At 35.9% G+C, this 23,643-nt stretch overlaps 3 protein-coding genes across 10 annotated transcripts; all 3 read right to left on the reverse strand.

Moving 5' to 3' along the window:
* Positions 1–1,440: 1,440 nt before the first annotated feature.
* Positions 1,441–3,962, reverse strand: LOC108996287 (probable gamma-secretase subunit PEN-2). 5 transcript variants are annotated; one of them, XR_001996986.2, is made up of 3 exons: positions 3,550–3,962; positions 1,975–3,255; positions 1,441–1,833 (listed from the first exon to the last, which is right to left on the reverse strand). XR_001996986.2 is itself a non-coding variant. In XM_018972094.2 (2 exons), exons 1-2 carry the CDS (start codon positions 3,899–3,901, stop codon positions 1,673–1,675), a joined length of 513 nt encoding a protein of 170 aa, XP_018827639.1. In that variant the 5' UTR covers positions 3,902–3,962; the 3' UTR covers positions 1,441–1,672. The 5 variants fall into 5 exon arrangements, 1 of the variants encoding a protein (XP_018827639.1); XR_001996989.1 differs by having other exon boundaries at positions 1,751–1,833; positions 2,953–3,255; positions 3,550–3,662; XR_001996987.2 differs by having other exon boundaries at positions 1,778–1,833; positions 2,936–3,255; positions 3,550–3,662.
* Positions 3,963–4,601: 639 nt separating this feature from the next.
* Positions 4,602–14,537, reverse strand: LOC108996286 (GDP-mannose transporter GONST1). Of its 4 annotated transcripts, none has more exons than XM_018972089.2 (10): positions 14,213–14,535; positions 11,842–12,002; positions 10,007–10,238; positions 9,704–9,843; positions 9,472–9,601; positions 8,389–8,487; positions 7,186–7,340; positions 5,468–5,584; positions 5,148–5,245; positions 4,602–5,025 (listed from the first exon to the last, which is right to left on the reverse strand). In XM_018972089.2, the coding sequence occupies exons 3-10, from the start codon at positions 10,223–10,225 to the stop codon at positions 4,967–4,969; spliced, it is 1,017 nt and encodes a 338-aa protein (XP_018827634.1). In that variant the 5' UTR covers positions 10,226–10,238; positions 11,842–12,002; positions 14,213–14,535; the 3' UTR covers positions 4,602–4,966. The 4 variants fall into 4 exon arrangements, with proteins under 4 accessions (XP_018827634.1, XP_018827633.1, XP_018827632.1 ...); XM_018972088.2 differs by having other exon boundaries at positions 11,842–12,005; XM_018972087.2 differs by lacking the exon at positions 11,842–12,002 and having other exon boundaries at positions 14,213–14,537.
* A 2,540-nt stretch (positions 14,538–17,077) lies between these two features.
* On the reverse strand, positions 17,078–19,772 carry LOC108996145 (protein FAR1-RELATED SEQUENCE 5-like). Its single transcript, XM_018971910.1, has 4 exons — positions 19,461–19,772; positions 17,412–18,928; positions 17,272–17,326; positions 17,078–17,164 (listed from the first exon to the last, which is right to left on the reverse strand). The coding sequence occupies exons 1-4, from the start codon at positions 19,770–19,772 to the stop codon at positions 17,078–17,080; spliced, it is 1,971 nt and encodes a 656-aa protein (XP_018827455.1).
* Positions 19,773–23,643: the final 3,871 nt, after the last annotated feature.

Here is a 23,643-nt window from a genome sequence, read left to right on the forward strand (position 1 = left end):
ATGGCATGCCGGCCCTTGGTCTCTAAAAGAAACAACATGACTTTTAAACTATAACTATCAGTTGAAAAGTCACAAGTTAAGAGTTGTGATTTTTCACATGGTATCACTTCATTCTCTATAAATAGAAGATGAAACTCACGAATTTATTTATTCTATTCTTTTATATTTTCAGTCACTTACACAATTTTGTAGAGAAACTCTAAAAGAAAAATTTCAATATTGCTATCTGCAGTTGGTGACTTATATCCTGGAGGTGAATTGATTGCAACCCGATAGAAAACTCTTTCGAATGAGGGCAATTATCACCTTAAAGATAGTTTTACATGCCTCTAAATCGCATTATTTTTCAAATTATTGTATCCGCACAATTTTCTTCAACATATTCTTCTCTCAAAAAAAGATCTCCTAAACTTATTGCCCGAACTGGATAGCTCCCCTTGATTTATATAGAGGCTGTTGAAGAAGTCGCAATTGACGTAGAGCTTAAAAAAAACACACACACACACAGAAGTAAATAAAAAAAAAAAGGGCCAGCATCATTTTCATGTGGAGACTGGAGTGATACGTTTTGTACGCATCTTTCCAAGGAGTTTGCATGCATGACGTTCAAAAAGTAGGAGAAATAATTGAATTAAACGATACTCATCCCATCTCCAAGTACTTCTAGCAATTTCTATGCTAGCTTTGTTAATGGCATTGATAATGTGTGCGTGCAAAACGATGACCAGTATATAATATATAGTGAGAATATTCATGAATAGTTGGGTACGCTGCATCCATTCACAAAAGGAGCATGTTAGTGTTAAAGAGTTGTCCAGATGGAGGCGAGGGAAAGTTTTGCTTAGGGCAACGTTTTATCTTCGGGCCTTGGCCGGAGGAGAAGAGTCAGACAATTTGTTTAATCTTTATTGATTGGACAGCTAGCGGAAGATCAACAAAACGTTTGTTAAGGCAATTAACTAGGCAAATTTGGGGACGCTGGGAAAGCAATCTGTGGAGTTGGAAGGTGATCATGCCCTGCCTGCCCCGATGGGTATGACTCGATTGTCTCTGGTTTGGCTGTTGGATGCAATGAAGAATAAATTTTGATATCGAGTAGAGACATTGAAGTGTGATTGTCTCAGGTCTTGGCTTCAACTAAAAATCCCAGCTGTAGAATTAAAGGTTATGCATGATAAAAAGTTTCTAATTGAATAAATCTGCAAAACAAAAAACCTTTTATGAGAATTTTTATGGCTCTTTGTATTACAAGTTCTATGTATTATCTTTCTTTGGGAGCTCAATATCAAGCATTTCAAATACTTTAATCAACATATATCCAATAGCCGAGTAAATATGACCGAAGTTTATAATTAATATGTTATTTTAAAAGTAATATAACGTGATATATTTATATATATATAAAAAAAAAAATTGAAAACTGAAAATTGGGTGCCGACAAATACGATAGTGCAGTTATAAGGCCATTACTTGCGGTAAAGCAAGGCTTCAATATCAACTTACATAACAAAAAGGTTCTAGAAAGCCTCAATCAGAACATATCTACATGAATCATGTGTTCAAAATAGAGCAGATCAGGAACACCTGTATATTGTAATACCCAACAAAAAGGTGAAAAAAAGGCTAATGCAAAGTGTGTAACCGATGAAATTCACGAGAAGAGGGCATAGGACTAGCTCCAACCAGTCAAGCCTAATCTCTCAGCGAGAATGTACATTACAAGTTGATCCCAAACAGGTCGGAAGAGACGCTCCCCTCCAATTGCAAAAGTAAGGGCCCATGACGAAAGAATAGCTGTGAATACAGCAAACCCAATTTTTGATCTGACAACATCTACAAGATGTAATGTTTATTAATACAACCAAAAAGGAAATATAACGTAGAAGTGCCAATAAAAAAAGGAACGAAACATAAAGAGAATAGCATTTTTTGTATAACTTTTTTTTTATATACATGAGGGTGGGGGGTTCGAACCTGATTCTCTCATTTGGAGACCAGGCCTTAAGTCATCTGGTCTAAAGGACCTTGGCAGTTTTTGTATAATTGAGTTGCTTGGAATGTGTTGTGAAAGCCGAAAGGTATATTTCAGTTAGATGGATGCGGGTAATGGACATACGTGTCCCACAGGAAAAAAGAATGCATAAACTATATTGAAGTTCAGTAGATGCGCATGCTTAAGAAATGATCCAATAGAAGGGGGACAGAAAAACACTCTGAATCAACCATCTGAGAAACACATACTCCAAGGCTAGTCGCCTCAAGCAATGGATACTTAAAACAGTTAAACCACGAAGATAATGGGCACAACATTTAACCATGCACAGCATTTAAAATTCGAGTGAAAACACATGCTCGCAAAAAAAAGGCTTTTCTGAATTCGGCTTTCCTATGGATTAGCTTATGCTTGCAATAGGATAAAGGACAAGATGCTCTAATGTAGAATAAAACAAGCCAGAGCTAAGTAATGAGTTGTGGGGAATTCCATTTCCTTTAATGTTTGATGCAAAACCCTACACATAGAATGATCAGTCCTATCTTTGCCAAAATGAGCTCAATTACAATTTCTATGTAAGAGGATGGTCACTTGTGCTGTGGTGAAAGGTTTAACAACATGACATCTAATCTAAACCCAACTAAATGAATGTGAATGAGCATTGACAGTAAATGGAATCTTTCTATTCATCAAATAATGATAGAAAATCTCTTTTTTGCCAAAGTGCAATAACTTAACCACCTTAATGGATAAAAGCAATTCATCACTAGTCCAAAACACAAGAAGATAGGTATGGCTGAGACAAGGTATTACTGTCAAAGACTCTTACTGTTGATATATAGTTTCAAAATCATATTGATGCACTAGAGGGGATTACTATTTAGTTTTCATTTTTTTTTTTTTTTTGTGGGGGTGGGGAGACGCAGATTTAGAGGAACATACGTAATGATTATCATCACCTTTCGGGACTCAGTGTTACAATGCAGCTGGCACCTTTGAGGTCCCCAATAAATAAATAATTGTAGGAGTGAAATCTTAATTCTACACCCTCCTTGGAAGTATTTTCCTGAACTAACAAATTATAGAATTTCAACTTCACGCCATTACTGAAACCAAAAGTTTGATCCACTTCAACTATAGGTCGGTCCCCAACAAGCACCAAACACATCAAATCCCCGATGGGCAAACCGCATTTCACCAAATAGATCAAACCATACGAGTCATTTCCTTCATCTAAGGTTGGCTCACCAAAAGTATAGTTCCTGTGAAATGTGCAATAGATATTCCGTAAGTTTCTTTAAAATCTCTATGCCGACTAAATAATCAATACCAAGCTAAAGACTTTTCAAAGACACCAACCTGATCCAGTGCCAGCAACCATAACGTCACATAGCCATAGATGTCAACAAGAACTTGAAAATTGAAAATTGAAAACTAACTCCTTCTAAGAATGAGCCCCAAAGTCTAAATTTTTATTTTAATCCCTTCCTAAATTCATGCTCAGTAATGAAAAATAATTCCAAAAAAAAAGCAACTGAGAAGAGAAAGAGAGATACAGTGGTGGATGCGGGGAAAGGAGCGAGTGTGGAGGAGAACGGGCCAGAAGGAAAAGCAATTGAGTGCCCAAAGCCAGGGCAGCATCGCGAATCCAAACTTATAGAATCTCCTCACATAGCTGACCGAGTCTTCCTCCAACAGGCCCAGCGGACCGTCAATGGTGGGCCAGACAGGAGAAGAGCCCGACATTGTTGAGCTCCGGTTAGGTATAGGGTTCCGGTTGTTTGGATTGTTGGGGATGGGGTCGGGACCGAGATCGGTGGTTTGGGTCTGTGAGCTAGTCTCCATGACCACCGAGAATTCCAAAGGTACGGAGGATCGGAGATGTTGGGGGCGCCACAAAATGATCATTTTGTGCGTTCCACGATACACACAAGTCCCGTTCCACACACGGTCGCTACGTGGGATTTGGAAATTCACCAAAACACTGAACGGTTTTTAAAAGAAAATACTCTAACTACAAAATGATTATATAAAAATAATTTCATAAATTAACATGACTTGATGTGTGATTTATCAGATTATAAAATTATTTTTATTATAAAATAGATCTAATGAATTAAATGAAGTCACATCAATTTGTATGATTATTTTTGTGTAATTTCTTTGTAGATGTAACAGTTCTCATTTTTAAGGATTAGTTTGGATTCTGAAATAAAATGAGATGATTTTAAATGAAAGATAAAAGTTTAAAAAAAAATTATTAGAATATTATTTTTTAATATTATTATTATTTTAGGATTTGAAAAAATTAAATTATTTATTATATATTATGTAGAAATTTGAAAAAATTGTAATAATTAGAGGAGAAAAGTTAAGACAAAACACTTTCGGAATCCAAAATAGACATGTAACAAGGCAAATAAAATGACGCCGTTCGGTTTTGGTACAAATATAACAGAACATGGCACATTCTATTTTTTTTTTTAATCAATTTTTTAGTAGCTGTATAATTTTAACCGCAAAAAATTATATATATATATATATACATTTTTTTTTTTTAGAGAGAACACAAGCAGAAGAAGACTAGATAAAAGTAGGACTAGTATGTAAGGATTACGAAATTTTAGATCAGAACAGTAAATGTATATATACAGATATGAGAAAGAATTAGTGTAAGCATCTTCCCTCGATACAACAAATCCAGATACCCAACCCAACCCATTCCCATATAGAAGAGAATGCAGTTCTCTCATGTAACAAGGAAAAGAAAAAATAAAATAAAACGGGCAGAACAGCACTTGCAAATAGGCCAAGATCATTCCATGTTCACTCCTATTTCTCTCTTTTGATGGGAAACTGCACCACTTAACTCTCCCTGATGACTTCATGACATAAGTGCAGCTCTCTTGTGCAATTTAGTCCAGAGTGCAAAACCAGGTTATCATGTTCAAGATATGTAACTTTTGCCACTTTTCAGGTTTGAGATCTTTCCCGCATTTTTGCCCTTGCAAAAATTACTCCAGCTATGAGACCTACAGAGAGCAATATTGTATTTTTTGGTCATGCTCAAGTGCAAGATTGAATCGTGCTTCATGTCATGTGGCTTGTGGAAGAATATGGACATACTCAAGTAAATGACATGGACACAACTTACCGAAGAAAATGCTTGCCGAGTTTTCTAAGCTGGTAGGAACTTTGAAAATAAGGATGCCAGCAATGGACAGAGGGATCTTATTCAACGACCCCACAAGGCTGCAGGAAGCAGTTCAGTGATTACAGATGTTGTATATACCATTTTATATAATTAATGCCATCTTATCTAAAATAACTATGAAAACGAATATTTTTTAAAGAAGAAAAGAAATGACCTGGTTCGGTAATGTTTTTCTTTTCCTCAATTAAAATAAACAAAAAAACAAAAACAAATTTCAACCCAGAAATAACATATTACCCATCGGAATTTATTAGTCTTACCTGTACGTTGTAGCCCCAGTTTGATGAAGAAACCACATCGAAGTGAAGCTGATTGCTAGTCCCAAAACTCCACTTAATGTCATTACAAACCAGAAGGTTGGCAACCTCAATAGTGGCCTGCCAAATCAATTCAACATCCAAAAGATTCAACAGGATAGAAAAGGAAAATAAAAAGATAAGAACTTTTCTCTGCATACAGTTAGAGCTTAATCAAGTCCCTCACACTGCCCAAGAGCACGTCCAAAATTCCCGTGTAAAAGGTAAAGAATTGTACGAGTTATTTGCAAAGTACATACAATGCTTATCTAGGAGATAAATTACTATAATCAAGGCTGATCCATCAGGTTTTCATGTTCAGGAGACGGATATAAAAGCGCACGCATTGGGATGTTTCAGTGTGAGATATATTGCAATCTGATCTCTCGTAGAAAGCAGGAATATGAAAAAAATGTCGATGCAAAAAAGGATGAATTATAGGGACTCATTACAAAATGGTTTCTCATATGCATAAAGCAGTTCGAATGTATGAGAGAAAAGAAGCAGCAGCCAAACCTTTTTTATATATAAGTAGAAGCAGCCAAACCTACCGCTCTCAAAAGGAGCAAGTATTGGAGAAAGAAAGTGGGTGGGGGGAGGAGCGAAGGGAGAAGCAAGAAAAAAAATGAATAAATGGGACAAGAACGACAGATAAAAAGAACTATTATACTTTTGAGTATCTTACACAAGATTTCTTTATTGTGGACAAGTACTACTAGGAAGGTATCACTCTATAGCCAGAATATTTTACTATTTAGCAAATAATGGTTGGGGACTACAACGGAGGCAATAATAGATGGTGCAAGATTTCTGGTTAATCTTGCAATATAGCCAAAAGGCACCATCCAAGTTTTTAAGAAAATGTTATATACTACACTCTTACCCTACTTTTAACCAATTGTGTTGACATGACATTGTTTATCAACCTTTGAATGTATTATTATAAAAAGGAAAATTGTACGTATCATACTCTCGTCCTACTTTCATCCAGCTATGATGAGGTGGCATCGCCCACCAACCTTTTATGTTTTTCTTTTAAAAAATGAAGGATGATCCAAGGGAGATAAAAGTGCCAAATTTTGTGCAGTGAGATGGGAGTATAGTATGTAGCATTACTCTTTTAAAAAATAAGGACCGATCTAAAGGCTGATCAACAATGCCACATCAATATAGTGTGATGAGGATGGGATGTGAGCCTAGTTTATAGCATAACTCAAGTTTTCTAGTCAATCTTTACTAAAATAATTAACGCTAAAAAAAGAATAGGCATACAATGTAGCAGTTCATCTGAGTACCCTTGCTATATGGTAATGCAGTTTTTCTCACTTCAACAATATCAGCACAAATTTCAGATTGCATGGACCAAATAAGATGTTCATCATAAGAAAATTTTTGTTCCACAACCAAAAATACAGTATGCAAAGAAAAACCTAAAGTAAAAACTGCTTCCACCTCTGAAGATATCATCTTCAGCTTTAAAATGAATCGGTACACTAGATGGAGTTTGTTTGAACTCCAAAGACATAGTAATGTTAACTCAAGCAAATCCCACATCTTTAATTACCATTAGGAGAAGATTAATTCAATATGTCAGTAACAAAATAATTGGGTGTCAATGACATTATATCTTAGGTAGATACCATTATAGAAGACAAAATTCAGAAAAGGGGGGGAAAACTCACGTTCTGGTGAGGTAATCCACCTCATTGAAAATAAAAATTAGAAGAATCCCTAATGGCAATGATAGGGTGTTATTAAGCAAGACCATTGAAAACTCGTTTAGATTTCCAGATTTGGTAACTTGCTTTGCTGTATCCATGAGCCTACGTAGAGTCAGCTGCACAAATAAAATAAAACATATAAAAGACATCTTTACACCAAAACTAGAAAGAAAAAGTAATTATGTGCAAGCGGGTCAGCAGATGCACCCTTAGAACAATAAACTAACACTCCCTTCCCTACTTGTTGGACACCTACAGAAATTCCTACTTTTTAAGGTAACATTACTCAACTTATGACTTGGTGAATTTGCCTTCATTGGACGGAAAAAGCATGTGACCAAAATGCTCCTATTATTGAGTATTGTTATAAGTAATCGAAGATTTTATTAAAAAGGCATAGCCCAACCTTTATTTATATTTTGTATTTAATATGGAACATATGGAACATTACAAGGAGCATCCAAAAGCGGGAAGGAGGACAATCAAAATGGGACAGAGGCAACAGCACATAAGGAACCACTCGATTATCCATACGCCAACACAAGAACCCCATGCACCTATGGGATCAGCCACCACTACACCAAGTCTCTAGTATTGGCACCTCAAACTTGTGGTTTAAGGTCTAGTAAGAAAATTCTACAAGGCCATAGGACTTAATACTCAATTAAAATGATTACATATATTTTCATTCCTCTATAAGGTCCCTGCATAAGTAATAAATACACAAGGTTACTGGTTTCTTCAACTTTCCACTTATCACAACATCCTGATAAGCTTACATTACTACAGGTATTTAGTACTCGTGAACACCAGAGTTTTTTTATATCTAGGTGAAGCATGCCCCTTTTCTAACAAAAAAAGAGCTCATGATAGTTGTGCAAAGATGTACAAGATGTCTGGGAAGAGAATGGACTCCAAATAATATATGAATAAAAGAGAAGAAAAATGGGGGGCAGGGGAGCACAATGATATCGTAGTTTTTTTTATAAGTAATATTGTAGTTGACATGATAATTACTCCATTTAGGGAATAGTTCCACCAACCCAATTTTTCAACACTGCACCGCATAGCTAGCCAAATGACCAATATGTATGTCTGGCTTTCATTGTGTTACTGAGAAAAACAGAAATATCATTGAGAAAGGCGTCCAAATTGTGTACTCACAGAATATGATGCAGTTAAGAAGCAGTTAATAATCTGCCATGCATAGCCAACGGCGTGAAAAGATAGATCAGTAATCCCTCCGGAAATGGCTGAAATTATCTGCAGAAGTCAGACATAAAACCATTTCAAACTTATTCATTTGTAAATTCACGAAAATGTTTAAAGCAAATCTATATAACAGATAAAAACAACTTCAGGAAAGCACAAATCCGGTAAAGCCATTGAATTCCCGAGAAGTTAAAACAGAACAAGATTAGTTGCTGACAATTTACATCAATCAACACAATAATATTAGAGTTCATCTAAGCAACCAATGACACATTTAAACATATCAGTACTTGTGTAACACATCTTTTTAAACATATGCCTAGCCCAGGGAGTTACTGCAGAACATCAGCTACTAGCACGTAAACACCAGATGAACATCCTACACAACAGGCACACCAATCTTACTTCTTCCCCACACTATTGTATTCTTCACTTTCTCATGACGAAGAATCTAGGAGACCATGCAAACATAACATGTCTTTTACCCAGTTAAACCCTTCTGTGTAGCGCGTCCCCATCACACAAATCAGGTGAATCATTGCCTTTTCACCAATGGGACGTGGCCCCTAAAAATTGTTTGCACCCAAGGGTTCGAGCCTTGGACCTAGAGGGAGCATACTACCAAGCCAACCCTATATCTAAATGGACTTCACTGTTTAAGACATGTATTAGAAACCTGAAGGAGACGGAAGAAAAAAACAAAGAGTGGGCGTACTTTTTTTTTTTCAACAAAAGGACGAGACACTCTTAGATGCAAGCAACTAAAACCAGAAAAGAGTAAGGCCTCGTTTGTATTCACAGTCATTCTCAATTCATCTCAACTCATCTCACTATTATTCACTACCATTCAGTAACTTTAACTCACAAATCTCACTACTATTCACAACTCATCTCACTACTATTCACAACCCATCTCAACTCATCTCAACTCATCTTCGAATCCAAATGACACCTAAGAAGTTGATCATCTTGTTCCACATGATAAACGATTCTAGAAACAGAATCCCATATTACACTTTGAGCTACAGAACATACCATTAGGAACAGAGCAGCCCACACTCTGCTGTCATGATGCTTACTGAATAAATACATTTCACCAAGAGCAGTTATCACGTTAGTAACATTCTTCAGGACAGTGACCATTGCAACATTAATGTATTTCAAGCTGCAGAAAAGATAAAGAATATTTAAGGAACAAGTTTAAAAAAACGTTCAGTTTACCGAAAGGAAGCATGAAGGTGAGCACACAAACTAGAAAATTTCATACCTAAACATGCTGGTAATGAGCATCCCGACGAAAATAACATTCACAGGAAACCAAACCTTAACCAATCTCCATGTTAGTGGTTCTGTTGATATTATGCCCAGAAAACTCAATATAGACACAATAATCACTGAAATAAGATTCTGCATCCATAGAAGTATTTAAGTGTCATCAGCTCGTTAGATTTTAGAAACTGTTTTCAGATCATTTTATGAAAGGTCACTAGGTAAATCAAACAAAATAATTTTCATAAAAAGTGAAAACATTGCAACTCAAGTTCCTAAGGAACAGATCACATTGAACTACCTGGTAAAGCATCAAAGATATCCCGGCATTAAAATCATAGCTGGAAAGCACAAACTTGTTGATGAGTATCATGCTGCATGACGAAATGCAATATGCGAAGCCAGACAATAAGGCTTGATTAGGTATCTTAAGCACTCTATTACTTCGTGCTGTCTTTTCTCCATCTTTGATTAACTTACCAGTTTCCAAGTCATTATCCTTGTTTTCAAAAGTATTCATTGCAGATAATGACCTACACAAAAAGTGGAATGAGATTAGTTCATGGCCAACATTTCAAGCTCAGTTTTATTTGTTGTTCTACAAGCAAAAGGAAAAGGAAAAAATCAAAATCAAAGCCAAGCACATCAACAATGAACGGCATAGCCCCCAAAGAGTCTTTTGGGTCAAATAAAGGCAAAAAAAGAACATGATCAAGGACAACATTTATGGAATCTGTAAATTCAACCATTGAGAAAGTAAAATTTATTAATTTGAATTTACTAGCTTGCTGGAAATATGGTGGGCAGTGTCTACCTATTGCAGCCATTTGGAAAATGATTCCTTCGTGTTTGATGTGGTGTCTATGGCTAGAAAGGAATGGGAGATGTTTTGAAGACAAAGAACGATTGATGGAAGAAATTAGGGAATTTTTCCTTAAAACACTATGTCTATGGGCTAAGGCTTTTGTAATGGATAGTGATGAAGTGTTGGAGTTTTTCTAGTTTTTTCTTTCTTTTTAGTCGCTGTATGTAGGTATTTCCTCTTGTATACTTCCTCTCTGTACTTGGGCTATGCCTATTTATGGTAATAAAACTCTTATTAATTGTCAAAAAAAATTATTAATTTGGAAATATTGTATGCTTGTTTCTTCCTAACTCAAATCTAACATAGAATAAAGCCCAGAAAACATTTTCAATTTCCATTGCTCGAAGAATCAAATTAAGAGATATAGGATAAAACCTGTAATGATGGCAAAAGGCACCATATAAGTAGCTTATTTTCTTGTGCCCTTCAACTCTAGAAAAATTCTGCCTCTTTTTAGGTCCTCTAGATTACGGAGATAAAGCAATTCCATTAGGATCTTTTCTCCTTCCAAGAAACCCCATAAATACTCCTACATATGAACGTGATTCTCATCTACAAAGAACACTTGTTCAAACCCACATGTTCTACCAGTCACATATTCACACCCACCCCCAAACCAAACATTATGCACTCACTTCTTATAATATTCAAACCTAAACTTACAATACAAGAAAGATCTCCTTTTTATTTTTTTTTAAATAGCCATTTTAAATAGCTATATTTCCTTCTTCGTTTTTTAATTGTGCTTTCAAACATAAGGTTGTAATATAGAATGACAAAATTCTAATATAGTTCCAAAAAAACTGGTAGCTTACAATACCAGAAATCAAATAGGACGACAAGTTGGTTTCCGCCCAAAACAAGCTACTGTGATCAACTGGACAAAAGAAGCTTTCAATGATAAGATTATCACATCCAACAAAAATCAACTTCTTAGAAGTTAAATACCAAATTTGGGATTGGAAAAAATAAATCCTTTGATTATACTCCTATCATTATTCTCTCTTCAGTATTTGCATCCTTCAAATTTGCTCAATCTTCCAACTTGTAATAATATTAAAGACATCACCACTAAGCAGCATTCAACACCAAATCACATATAATGCCAATGAATAATGACAATGTGCAACAAAATTATAGTTTTGTAAGCTATAACAGAGCTCAATTTAAGCAAATTCAAACTGACAAAATGAAAAAATATCAGAAGATTACAAAGATATGAATCTATTAATGCTAAAATCCAACATCAGGTACAATATAGTCACACTTACCTGAGAACCGCACACCTGTTAAGTACTTCTCTTCTTAACTAACTGGACACTGGAGACCTGATCTAGAACCCAATTTAACTCACAAAACTTAAGGCCTCGTTTAACCTTCGGCTAACTTAGTTTCTCTGCAATACTTCTTCTAGAAGCACGACCATAAAAAGCTGCTGAAGAGAGAGGACTTGAACATTAAACATGGATATAAATATTTTTCCATGTCCCAGCCGGAAACTATAAATCTTACTTAATCAAGGATCAAAATATAGTAGCAGCAAAGTAACATAACATAGCTATGAAATGTAGATAGTTGGTGAGTTGAAGGACCAATACAATTCAATTATTCTACAAGTTATTTCTTTCCATTTTCCAACACTTGCAAACAAACATGCTGGTAGCAAAGTGAATAATCTACTTATCTATAGCTTCCATAACCATCACAAGAAAATACAGGTTCTTTTAACAATAAGAACTTTGAGGAATCAATACTTAAATGTTCCACAGACCTATCCATCATATATATCATTAGAATGGAATGTTGATTTCATTAGGGCAGCCCAAGACTGGGAGTTGGAGATGATCACAAAGTTCTATGCGGCACTGTATTATGTACGTATGACTGAGGGCACCATGGATATGATGATTTGGAGTCCATCTAAGAAAGGCAAGTTCATTGTCAGATCTTTTCACAAAGTTTTAACAAGCCCAAGCATGCACACATTTCCCTAGAAGAGCATTTGGCAGACAAAAGCTCCTTCCAAAGCTGCTTTTTTTGTCTGGACAGCAGCATTGGGCAGAATTCTCACCACAAATAACTTGAGGAAACGTCGGATAATGGTGTTGGATTGGTGTTGCATGTGCAAGAAAGATGGGGAATCGGTAGATCATCTGTTTCTACATTGTGAGGTGGCGAGGAACATGTGGGATTACTTCTTCACAGGACTTGGTTTATCATGGGTCATGCTTTTTAGTTTGGTAGATTTTCTAGCTAGCTGGAGAGGTCTCCATGGTAATTCACAAGTCGCAGCAATCTAGAAAATGGTCCCTATCTGCATGTGTTGGTGTATATGGCGGGAACGAAATGATAGAAGCTTCAAAAACCGTGAGAAGACAATGGAGGAGCTGAAAGTTTTTTCTTTAAAACATTGTTCTCATGGGTGGGGGCCATTGTATGTAACGGACTAAATGTCCATGACTTTTTACTATCAGTTGTAAACTCTAGTTAGGTATTTCTCATGTATACTCCCTGTATACTTGGACTTTGCATATTCTTAGGAATAAAATACCTTGATTACCGATCAAAAAAAAAATCATTAGAAATTGCAAAGGCAAAGTTTTTTGTTCTTTCAATCATTAAAGGGGTTATCTCTTGTATGCAACTTGTGTACTAGGGTTGCCCCTCTGCATTTTTAATGAAGGGAACTTACTTATTTAAAGGGGTTATCTCTTGTAGCAGACAAAGGCAACTGTCAGGAAATGTGGGTCAAGGATTTAGAGATTTTGGTAAGCCTTACTTTTGGAGATGGAACCGGTAGAGAGAGCTTTATTAGGATGCCTAAAAAATTAATGCTTTATCACATGAAAGCAAGCTTGTAGGAAAACAAGTTTCCCTCAAAACAACTAAAAACTCACTAGTTTGCCAAGAAGAGAGAATGCTTAACCAAACACAAACCATATTGATGCAGTTAAAAGTACAATCTGACAATGTCAGTCTCAATATTAATGCCAGCTACGGGCTATCATTCTCCAAATAAATGATCCCACCAATCTTAACAGTGGTAGAGTTATTGGCAAGCTGGGTAATGCCGGGTGGTGCTCCACAAATCAAAGCTATGTGGAAGATGGTTCATATTTGCATTATGTGGTGCATATGGCGGGAGCATAACGAGCGGACATTTGAAGATAAGGAGCGGACTATAGAGGATCTTAGAATTTTATTTTTCCGCACCTTATTTCTTTGGGTTATTGCTGTAGATTTTAATGGCCTAAATGTACATGATTTTCTTATTTCTTTCTTAGCAAACTAGATAGGTTTTATCTCTTGTATACCACCTTTTGTACCTGGGCTTTGCCTATTATTATTTATACTACCGTTTACTTATAAAAAAAAAAGTTCTATAGATTCTTTGAAGCAAAATATTGAGTACAGCAGGATTTCAGACATTTCGTTTTGTAATCAAAGATCAAGAGAATAAACATCATTAGAAAAAATGATCGAAACAACTACATAGGTCATCTCAAATTTGTGAAATTAAAATTTTATTGATAATCAGTTGGCAAGAAACAAAAGCAGTAATTATCAATTTCATTTTCAGTTACGAGTAATCATATTAAGCACAAATTATACAATAGAGAAAAGATGGAAAAGAGACAGTACCTTGAACCCAAAGGCAAGACCTCAAAACCCATAATGGGTCACAAAGGTAACGGACAAAAAGCGAGAAGATCGAGCTTGGAACGAAAAAAGGAATTTCCTTTTTGGGATTTGAGAGATACAGAAAATCTTTACAGAGGGATGATCACAGAGGAAAGAGAAGAGCTAAGAAGCTGGATTTCTCACAAACAAAGGAGTCAGAGAGAAGGAAGTGTGAAACAAAACTGACCCGGCTTCTTAGATTCCAAAGTGAAACTCTTTTTAAAGCGTTTGAATTCCTTCCTCTCCCTTTCAAGTAGTGAATGCTAGGATGCGCTGTTTCTTGGGTGCGCACTATAGCATTTTGGTCAGCGAACGTGTGCATTTTGTTGTTTAACAGAAATCCTTCTCGCAGGTGTCTCCTATAACATGCGTTTATCGGAAACCAATGGCCGGTTGCCACGTATGCGGCACATCAAGACGCGAAGACACGCGTGTTATAGGGAAAACACTCCCTAACCCAAATGAAAACCTCTCTCTGCTCTCTCGAACGAAAGCCCGAATGAAAACCTTTCTCTGCTCTCTCGAACGAAAATGAAAACGAAGATGAAAATACTCCCTCTCTCTCGTCTCTCGCTCTCTCGATCCCGAAAACCTTCATAATAGACGAAAACACTCCCTCTCTCTGTGCTCTCTCGCTTGACGGAACCTCACTCTCTCCGAATCTGTGATTTCGAAGTTTACTCCATCTCTGTCACTCTCCTTCCCTCTCGTGACCCAGGAATGACCCAAGTGGTAGTGCCGCCACGAAACCTGCAAGAAAGACGTTGAGGTAGTGCCATTTGGATTTGGATTGAAATTTTTCTTCTCCTCACAGTAGATTAGGGTTTTATTTTTTTGTATCCCTAATTTTCAATTGATTTTGGATTTGGATTGAAATTTTTCTTCTCGTCACAGTAGATTAGGGTTTTATTTTTTCGTATCCCTAATTTTCGTTTGACTATTTTTGTAGGTTTTTTTTACAATATATTTCCCAGAAAACTCGTAACCCTCCCTCAAGCAAACCTGGGAATGAAGGTAATTTTCAGTGTACTAATTTTTATTAGGGTTAGTAGTTCTGGAATATTTACCAGAATTGGAGAAGTCGATATGGTAATATTATTATAAATCAACTGCTCCATCTGTTATGATCTTGAATCAATTAGTGTAAGTTTTATTTTAAGCAATTAGTTATGCATTTCTTGGAGGTGAGATTGGTTGTTTGCAGAATTAGTTATGCAATTAGTGTAAGTTTTATGTTAAGCAATTAGTTATGCATTTCTTGGAGGTGAGATTGGTTGTTTGTAGAATTAGTTATGCAATTAGTGTAAGTTTTATGTTAAGCAATTAGTTATACATTTCTTGGAGGTGAGATTGGTTGTTTGCAGAATTAGTGAGGTGAGATTGGTTGTTTACAAAATTCTTGGAGGTGAGATTAGTTATGTTAAGGCTTCCTTGTAGAATAACTCATATTTCATGGATGTTTTGTTGTGTCTCACCTCCAAACCACTTTGCCACGGTCAGGGGTCCAACCCCACAATTATTCATCTAAATGTTGTTTTTATTCGGTATTTGCCACCATAACTGATGTGTAAAATGCAGTATAACAACCCAGCTAGTTCTAGTTCAAGTTCTTTGAGTTCAAGATCAAAAGATGAAGCTGAGTTGGATATACCACTTTGCCACTATGGGATCCTATCAAAGCTAAGGATTTCTGCCAAAGATACTAGTTTTGGCAGACGGTTTTTCAATTGTCCAAAGTATAAGATGGACAAACAATGCGGGTTTTTTCAATGGATTGATTTTGAAATGGAACAAAACAGTTGTTGTAAAATTACATTGGAGTTAGCTCAAAGAAGGAACAACAGGATCAATCAAGCACGTGTAATGGCTGAAGAAGCAAAATTCAAAGCTATGGAAAAGAAGTACAAGGAAATATTACAAGTTCTATTGTTGTCATGGTTTTGTATTGTTTTGCTTTGTGCTGTAATTTTTGTGATGGTTTGAACGATAGTCATGTATATGTAATGGATTATGCAGTTTAATCTAGTTATGATTATGCAGTTTAATGGATTTTTTCAATGTGATGATTTCTGTTTAATGTATTGGATTTAATGTATTGTTTTGCTTTCTGGTCAATGATCTGAGCGCGTTTGAAATCATGCAGCTGGTTGCATGCTGTAGCTCAGCTATATACAGACCATAATGATAAATATTGATCAGGATAATAAATTTATAAGCAGCTGGTTGCATGCTGATATATGAAATGCTATTGAAATGCTATTGGTTACCTTCAACACGAATATCTATATGAAATGACTTAAATAAGTACTCAAGATATTCCCCTTTTCATGCATTTCACGTTAAATAGATACAGAAAACACTGCTGGCGATTAGCATTACACAGGACACCTGCGATATAGCATTTCCCATGGCACGCATCAATTACTTTGATAAGGTACGCCAAACATCAAAATCTCCATATATAAAATATTCCAATGGACCGACTATAGTCTTTGCTGCTGTTAATTTTTCATTATCACGAATCTTAGAAGGAGTAGCATACTACAACGCAAGTTGCCATCACATAAACAGAAACAAATGGATTACTGAAAGCTACAAACTCAAATCACTACAAAACCAAAGTATATAAAAGAAAAGAAAGAAATCCAAATCCATAACCGCAGTAAAATCTTTCCAAAATATATCTAGAAGTAAAACCATTACAAAAGTTTTCGACCGAATCAGTAAGAGAAACTGCATATCAAACTCATTCATGCATACAATCAATTTATAAATATTGATCAGGTTTGAGATCGACTCATTCATGCTACTCGGGCTCCAAATACATTAAGCCCATAAATTCAACATCTCCAAATTCAACATCTCCAACATTAAGCCCATGGAAACAATGCATTTATCGGAACCAGCCATTTCCTGTAACATTAACAAAAATAAAAAACAAATTAACTTCCCACAATAAGACTACCATCATGAGGTTTACACAGAACTGCCAAACAAGCAAAAGAACACCAACCTCATACTTCTTCATCAAGATCCACCCTTTGTGACATGTTGTCATTTATATTTCCAACATCCCTACATGAAAGACAAAATAAGCATAAAAATGAAGTGAAGTTATTAGATTAAAATACAAACAAAAATTTGAATATTTGTACCATACCCCAATAAAGGACAGCTGTTCTTGGTATGACCCTCAATCTTACAAATGCTACAACGCCTTTTCTTCACTGATTGAGTCTCTCTTGGGTTTTTTGCTCTCAAAGATTTTGGTCTTCCTTTCGTTGGTACCCGTTGAGGATCTTGTATAGTTTGCGAAAAATTTGATATTACTTGTGAATTTAACACAGGGGGATCGTTACGTGACATATCTCCGCCTTCCAAATTTTGTTCTTCAATACTATCCATGAGAAGCAACTCCTTGTGTACCTTGTCCAATGCAAGAGAAAGATGGTCCATTTTAAACCTTGATTGTGACCCAAGTTCAGCAATATCATAAAACTTCATCATCAAATGACTTTTTCGCATTATCGGATCTTCTTGTATTGAAACATGCCCCTCGGGATTTGGTATTTCAAGGATAGCTCGACTCTTAGCATTGATGGTCCATCGATCTAGAACATATTGATGTGACAAAGTATCTAAATTTGATTTCTTCATGAATACACATAGAATATGCCTACAGAGAATACCCACAAACTCAAACATATGACATATACATATTGTCTTCGCTTCTTTACAGTTGAAAGTCACATAATAGATACGTTTGTCCTTGCCCTTAGGTGCCACCTCATACATTTTACTCTCACCCTCTTGCTGAACCTTTGTTGATTTGTATCGTTGGCAATTGAATAGCCCGTCTTGAAAGATATTGAAGGACTTCCTTGTATACACTTTGGCTGCCTCTTCTTCAATTTCCCAACATGTTTTCAAAACCGGCCTACTCGACTTTGTTCTCACATCCTTCTCTTTTTCCTTAAAATAACGTGCATCTAAGGCTTTCTCGTACTGATGCACAAAGTCACTCACCATCATGCTTGATCGCACATAATCCTTGAAGAATTTATTCATGCTCTCGCTCCTTTGTGTGGTTGACATCCCGACACAAAATGTCGTTCGCAAGTAAGCCGGGACCCACTTCTCCCTTCGGTTGTAAAGATTTTGGAGCCAATCATTACCTACTAGATCATACTTCACTAGTATTGAAACCCATTCCTCCTCGAACTCATCAGCTGTTATAGTATCATGGATACAATGATGAAACTCTTTTTGAAAGTCTAGAAATTTGTGATAGACATGTGCCAAATGTTCTGAAAATTTTTGTAAAATATGCCACAAGCATAACCGGTGAGTTGTATTTGGGAGTACCTCTGAAATGGCTTTGGCCATTGTTTTGTCATCATCAGTAATAATGGTTGCAGGGGCACGCCCAAGCATTGCTTCCTGCCATGTTCTCAGTAACCATATATAGGATTCAGCTGTCTCATTCACTAACAACGCACAACCAAACATTATGGTTTGGTGATGATGATTAACTCCTGAGAACGGCACAAATGGCATCTTATAAACATTTGTGAGGTATGTCGCATCAAATGTGAAGACATCTCCGAAATATTGATATGCAGATCTAGATCTAGCATCTGCCCAAAAACAGCTTCCCATACACCCATTCTCATCGACCTGCATTGAGTACACAAACCCAGGTTCTTTACACTGTCGTTCAAGAAAGTATGCATACAACCTTTGTGCATCTCCCTCTTCAAACAATTTTTTTCTTTTATTTCCCAAATAATTTTCGACGTCCTTTCCATACAACCAATATTAAAATCACCACCTGCTTCTTTGCTTAACACCGACATTATCTTCCTTGTCGGTACACCCGACTCATTCAATGTCTGAATGAGATTTTTTTGCACGCGTGTGACTCCTCTATGTCCACGTAGCATACTGGTACTTCTTGGAGTGAGTAGCTCATGATTGTGTTGAGGGTAAAACTTGCAAACTACCCCCTTTCACCATCTTTTTTTATACACATGGTAGCTTTAAACCCAATTTTTGTTTCAGCTGGTTCGGAAATTTGTCTTTCTTTTTGTTTGAGACTTTCACGCCTAAATCCTTCCCTTGTACAAACATAGTGCACACCAATTAATTTTTTGTCTCCTCTCGATAATTGTGTATAGTTGGTCCTAATTGCAAAATTTTTTCGTCTTGCATAAGCCTTATAAAATGCTTGGACATCCTCAAATTCATCAAATTCCTTCCCAATGAACGGTTCAAAAAGTCCACTACTAGAAGTGGAAATGACATTGACTCCATCTCCATCTCCCATATTCACTCCATCTCCCAAATTCACGCCATCTCCCAAATTCACGCCATCTCCCATATTCAATCCATCTCCCAAATTCACATCACATTGATTATCCACAGTTTCATCCTCAACAGTTTCATTCACAACTTGTGGACAGTTTCTAGTCATTACCATCTGAACATCATCACTATCCGAACTCCACCCAAAATCCTTCATCCCAACATAAAACAATGTAATCAATATTAAATTAATCCCTAAAAAATTAGAGAGTATAAAACAATGTAATCAATATTAAATCAATCCCTAAAACAATGTAATCAATCAACTAGTGGCCGAGAGTGTTACTGGAAGTAGTTTTGCAACTTATTTTTTTTATAATTGGACCTCTAACATGGATAATCTGATAGTTTCTTGGGATGCATTTTGAAAAAATAAGTCTTACATTACCTTTAAAAAAATCACGAATCACATGCATATTATTTTCCTTCAATTTTCACATTACTTAATAATAATGGGTCCAAGCTAACGTATCATGTAGTTACATTATCTTAGACTCATGATTATCATTGAGAAACTCATGTGTGATCTATTCCCATTTCTTTCAAGCACTACCTTTAAAATCACAAACTTTAACGTTCGAAATGGTCAAATTTATCAACCTAAATGTTTAGCAAATGAGATTTTAATTTCGGCCAATATTTATCTTTGCCCAATAATGGCAGCTTTTGGGTATGGGTAATGCTCGAGATTCATGCATCATACATTGGCACAAGGCAAAGGAGCATGCGCAGATGGTGACAAAGTGTATAGGCATAACACAGATTTTTCATTTCATTCTAGATTACAATTGGAAACTAGAGAAAACTAGAGAAAAACAACAAAACACAGACCATATGGAAAACTGGTTGACTGGTTTGTCGTTGAGCAGATGGTGATAAATCAAAGCCAAAAACCCTACAACAAATTCACACAAAACACAGACCATTAGAATTAGGGATTACAAAAAATTAGACATGTGCCAAAAAATTAGGAATCTGAGAAAATTGGAGGAAATTGGTACCTGAGTGAGGTCTTCCGACGGTGAAGTTGCAATACAGTTTCGGGGTCTTAGTTCCAGGTTCTTGAACGAAGGTAGAGAGAGGGAATGAGAGAGAGAGAGATTCTGAACTTCTTCTTAGGGTTTCCGTGAGACAGATTGAAGGGGAGAGAGGGAAGGAGAGAGACAGAGATTCTAAAGCTCGGTTTAGGGTTTTCGTGAGGGAGAAGACAGATCGAAAGAGAGAGATTATGAAGCTCAGTTCGGAGAGGGAAGGAGAGTGAGAGTGACGGAGACCGAGAGAGCACAGAGAGTGCGAGAGCACAGAGAGAGCGAGACTGATCGATTTCGTCGAGCGGGAAGGGGAGAGGGAGTGATCCCCTGCTATGCGTGTACCGTGATTTACTGATTGACTGTATACGTGGTAGCTCGTGATTCGTCTCCGTTAATTACCGATTATCGGTGCCACCTGCCCAAAGAAGCTCTGTTTGTTTAAACATTGATGCTACCGGTTTCAGTTCAACTGTTCAAGAAATCATATTTGAAATTTAATATGTTTTTTTGTCCTAATTTAGTAATGAGAAAATGTTACGGCCAAATAACACCCTCCAATGGTGTCTTGACACGTAGGCCACCCATGAGACTAACCGTGGTAACGCGACACGCACGCGAAAGGAAATCCCGACGCATCAGTCTTCTCCTGCACTCGACCCCCTCTCTTCACCCTCTATCCCATCGACCACCGGGAACCTCGACTACCCCATCTTTACTCAACCCCGTGAATTTTTTGGTGAGCAATATGTGCCATCTAGGTAGGTGTAGATTCAACAGATGTTTAAATTTACACAAATCAATGAGGGAGATAAAATAAATCAATCTAGAGGTATAACGGGTCTAGTTTAGTTCCGTTTTTTATAAAATTTGGAACCGAATCAATATGTACTGATTTTATATTTTTAAAAATCGATTCCGCACCGGTTATTTCTTAAACCGGTACTTTCAATTTTACCGATTCCGGTCCGGTTCGGTCTAATTTTTCGATTTTAATATACTACATTATATAATAGTATATTATAGTATATAATACTATAGTGATTATATATCGTAATATATTATAATTGTATTATAGACTATAGTATATAATATAGTGATATGTTATAATATATTATAATATATAGTGATATAGTATTAATATAACTATTAATACAATAGACTATAATGATATAAGATTTTAAAATTTAACATTATATTAATTAGTAATTTATCATATAATACAAAACTATTTTATATATAATTATATATTATATATAAAAATTATAATATATATGAATCGGTTCGGTCCAATCCAATCGGATTTTAGAAAAAAAATAAAATAAAATCGGATCGATTTTAACCGATTTTAAGAAAAATAAAATCAGAACCAGATCAAACCAAACTTGATCCCGGTCCTGTTTACCAGTTTACTATTTTTTTTTTACACTCCTAAATCTACCATTTCAAAAGGGAAGGGAATCAGCGGGCACGGCGTCTAGGCAAGGATCGGAGGCATCTGGCAGCGGCTCGACCGCGTTTGGCAGTGGCTGGAGGCAAGGAAAATTTCTAATACAAGATGAGTGAAGGGAAAAACAGCAGATGAAATTCATAAGCTTCACACTTTGATTTCTCAGTAACAATCCCATGTGATCGATCTCATTTCTTTAACTTCTAATGCGCTAACGTGGCATGTTTGGATTGGTGGGTGTTAAACGGACAACAATACCCGATCTGTTCCAAAGAGGAACTGTTTTAGCAATTATACATTTCTTTCAGGATTTTATTATCTTCAATAATAGAGAAACTATTTTATATAATTTCATACTTTAACCTCTTTAAGTTAAAAATTACTTAAAATATTATGTATTGACCTAACAATAAGATTAGAGAAAACATAATTCAAATAAAAAACACTCTTTTTCTCTATCTAAAAATTGCTTTAGTCATATGTCATTTCCTTCTATAACATGTAGCTTCACGCAAGGTAATATTGATAATGTCACTAATTTCATTAATAATATATTAGCTTCTCATTTTTTAAAAAAAAAAAATTAGATGTACCCGTGAAATTAAAATTTATATTTTATGACCTTACCATTCTCTTTATCATTATAATGAAATGGTATTAATTAAATTACAAGTCAATCGATAACTAATTTCATTTTATTAACAGTATCATAATATAAACTAAATGCATCTCTAGATATCAGCTTAAGCTTGTTAGACAAATATGATTTAACGTAATATTTTTTCCACCACACACCATTTAATATTATGTGATGGTTATATTTTAATTATTTGAGGTGTCAAAACTCAAATAGAAAATTTACAAAGAGGGTGACAACAACAATACTTTATCGTCAAGTGGTAGTTTCAATTGTTTAAGATTAAAGAGATACGGAGTTCAACCCTTGAAAGAAAAGAGAGATGGAGATTAAGAGTACGTGTTGACATTTCCAAAGGAGAGGTTTTTAATTTATGTGATTGGAAGCATTCAAGCATTGTGAAAAATGTTGTTTGCGGAGTACTTACTATACGATAAGCATCCGAAAGTGATTGGGAGGTTGGAAAGGAAAAAAGAAGAGAAAAGAAGATGTCATGGGAAAATTCCTGGGGAAAAAGGGAAGAAAAAAAGTGGTTGACAAGTTGCCTGCGTAGCTTACAACTTCGAGGGGAGAAGGATCGATGTAAAATTATTGGAGTTGGTTTCAATGGATTTATGGTTCGCCACCCACAAAAGTCAGAACAGCATTAGAACTAAATAGACCAACATCCACCACAGTGCCATGAAAAAAAAAGAAAAAAAAAAGGAAAGTCGACGAAATTGGAGAGGTCTTCTAAATGGGACTGTTCACACAACTTTGGTTAGCATTAGCCATCAACTAAAGTATCAGAAACGTGTTTGTGTAGTGGATGTTTATTAATGGGCACCCACAGTTAGAACATCAATCAATAAAGGAAAGTAGTGGCTTTTTCAGGTTTATTGGTGGCTGTGAAAAGTCCGTCCTAGAGTTCAGA

The sequence above is a fragment of the Juglans regia genome, chromosome 1 (assembly GCF_001411555.2).
Source record: "Juglans regia cultivar Chandler chromosome 1, Walnut 2.0, whole genome shotgun sequence".
NCBI lineage: Eukaryota > Viridiplantae > Streptophyta > Magnoliopsida > Fagales > Juglandaceae > Juglans > Juglans regia.

Coding starts and splice junctions, on each gene's coding strand:
- LOC108996145 (XM_018971910.1), bottom strand. CDS start 19,772: ATGAAGGATTTTGGGTGGAGTTCGGATAGTGATGATGTTCAGATGGTA. Junction 18,929..19,460: donor AAGCATTTTATAAGGCTTAT/GCAAGACGAAAA, acceptor TACTCAATGCAG/GTCGATGAGAATGGGTGTAT. Junction 17,327..17,411: donor AACAGCTGTCCTTTATTGGG/GTATGGTACAAA, acceptor TCTTTCATGTAG/GGATGTTGGAAATATAAATG.
- LOC108996287 (XM_018972094.2), bottom strand. CDS start 3,901: ATGATCATTTTGTGGCGCCCCCAACATCTCCGATCCTCCGTACCTTTG. Junction 1,834..3,549: donor CTTTCCCCGCATCCACCACT/GTATCTCTCTTT, acceptor TACATCTTGTAG/ATGTTGTCAGATCAAAAATT.
- LOC108996286 (XM_018972087.2), bottom strand. CDS start 14,244: ATGGGTTTTGAGGTCTTGCCTTTGGGTTCAAG. Junction 9,602..9,703: donor CTCATTACCAGCATGTTTAG/GTATGAAATTTT, acceptor TCTTTTCTGCAG/CTTGAAATACATTAATGTTG. Junction 5,026..5,147: donor CTCGGCAAGCATTTTCTTCG/GTAAGTTGTGTC, acceptor TGCTCTCTGTAG/GTCTCATAGCTGGAGTAATT.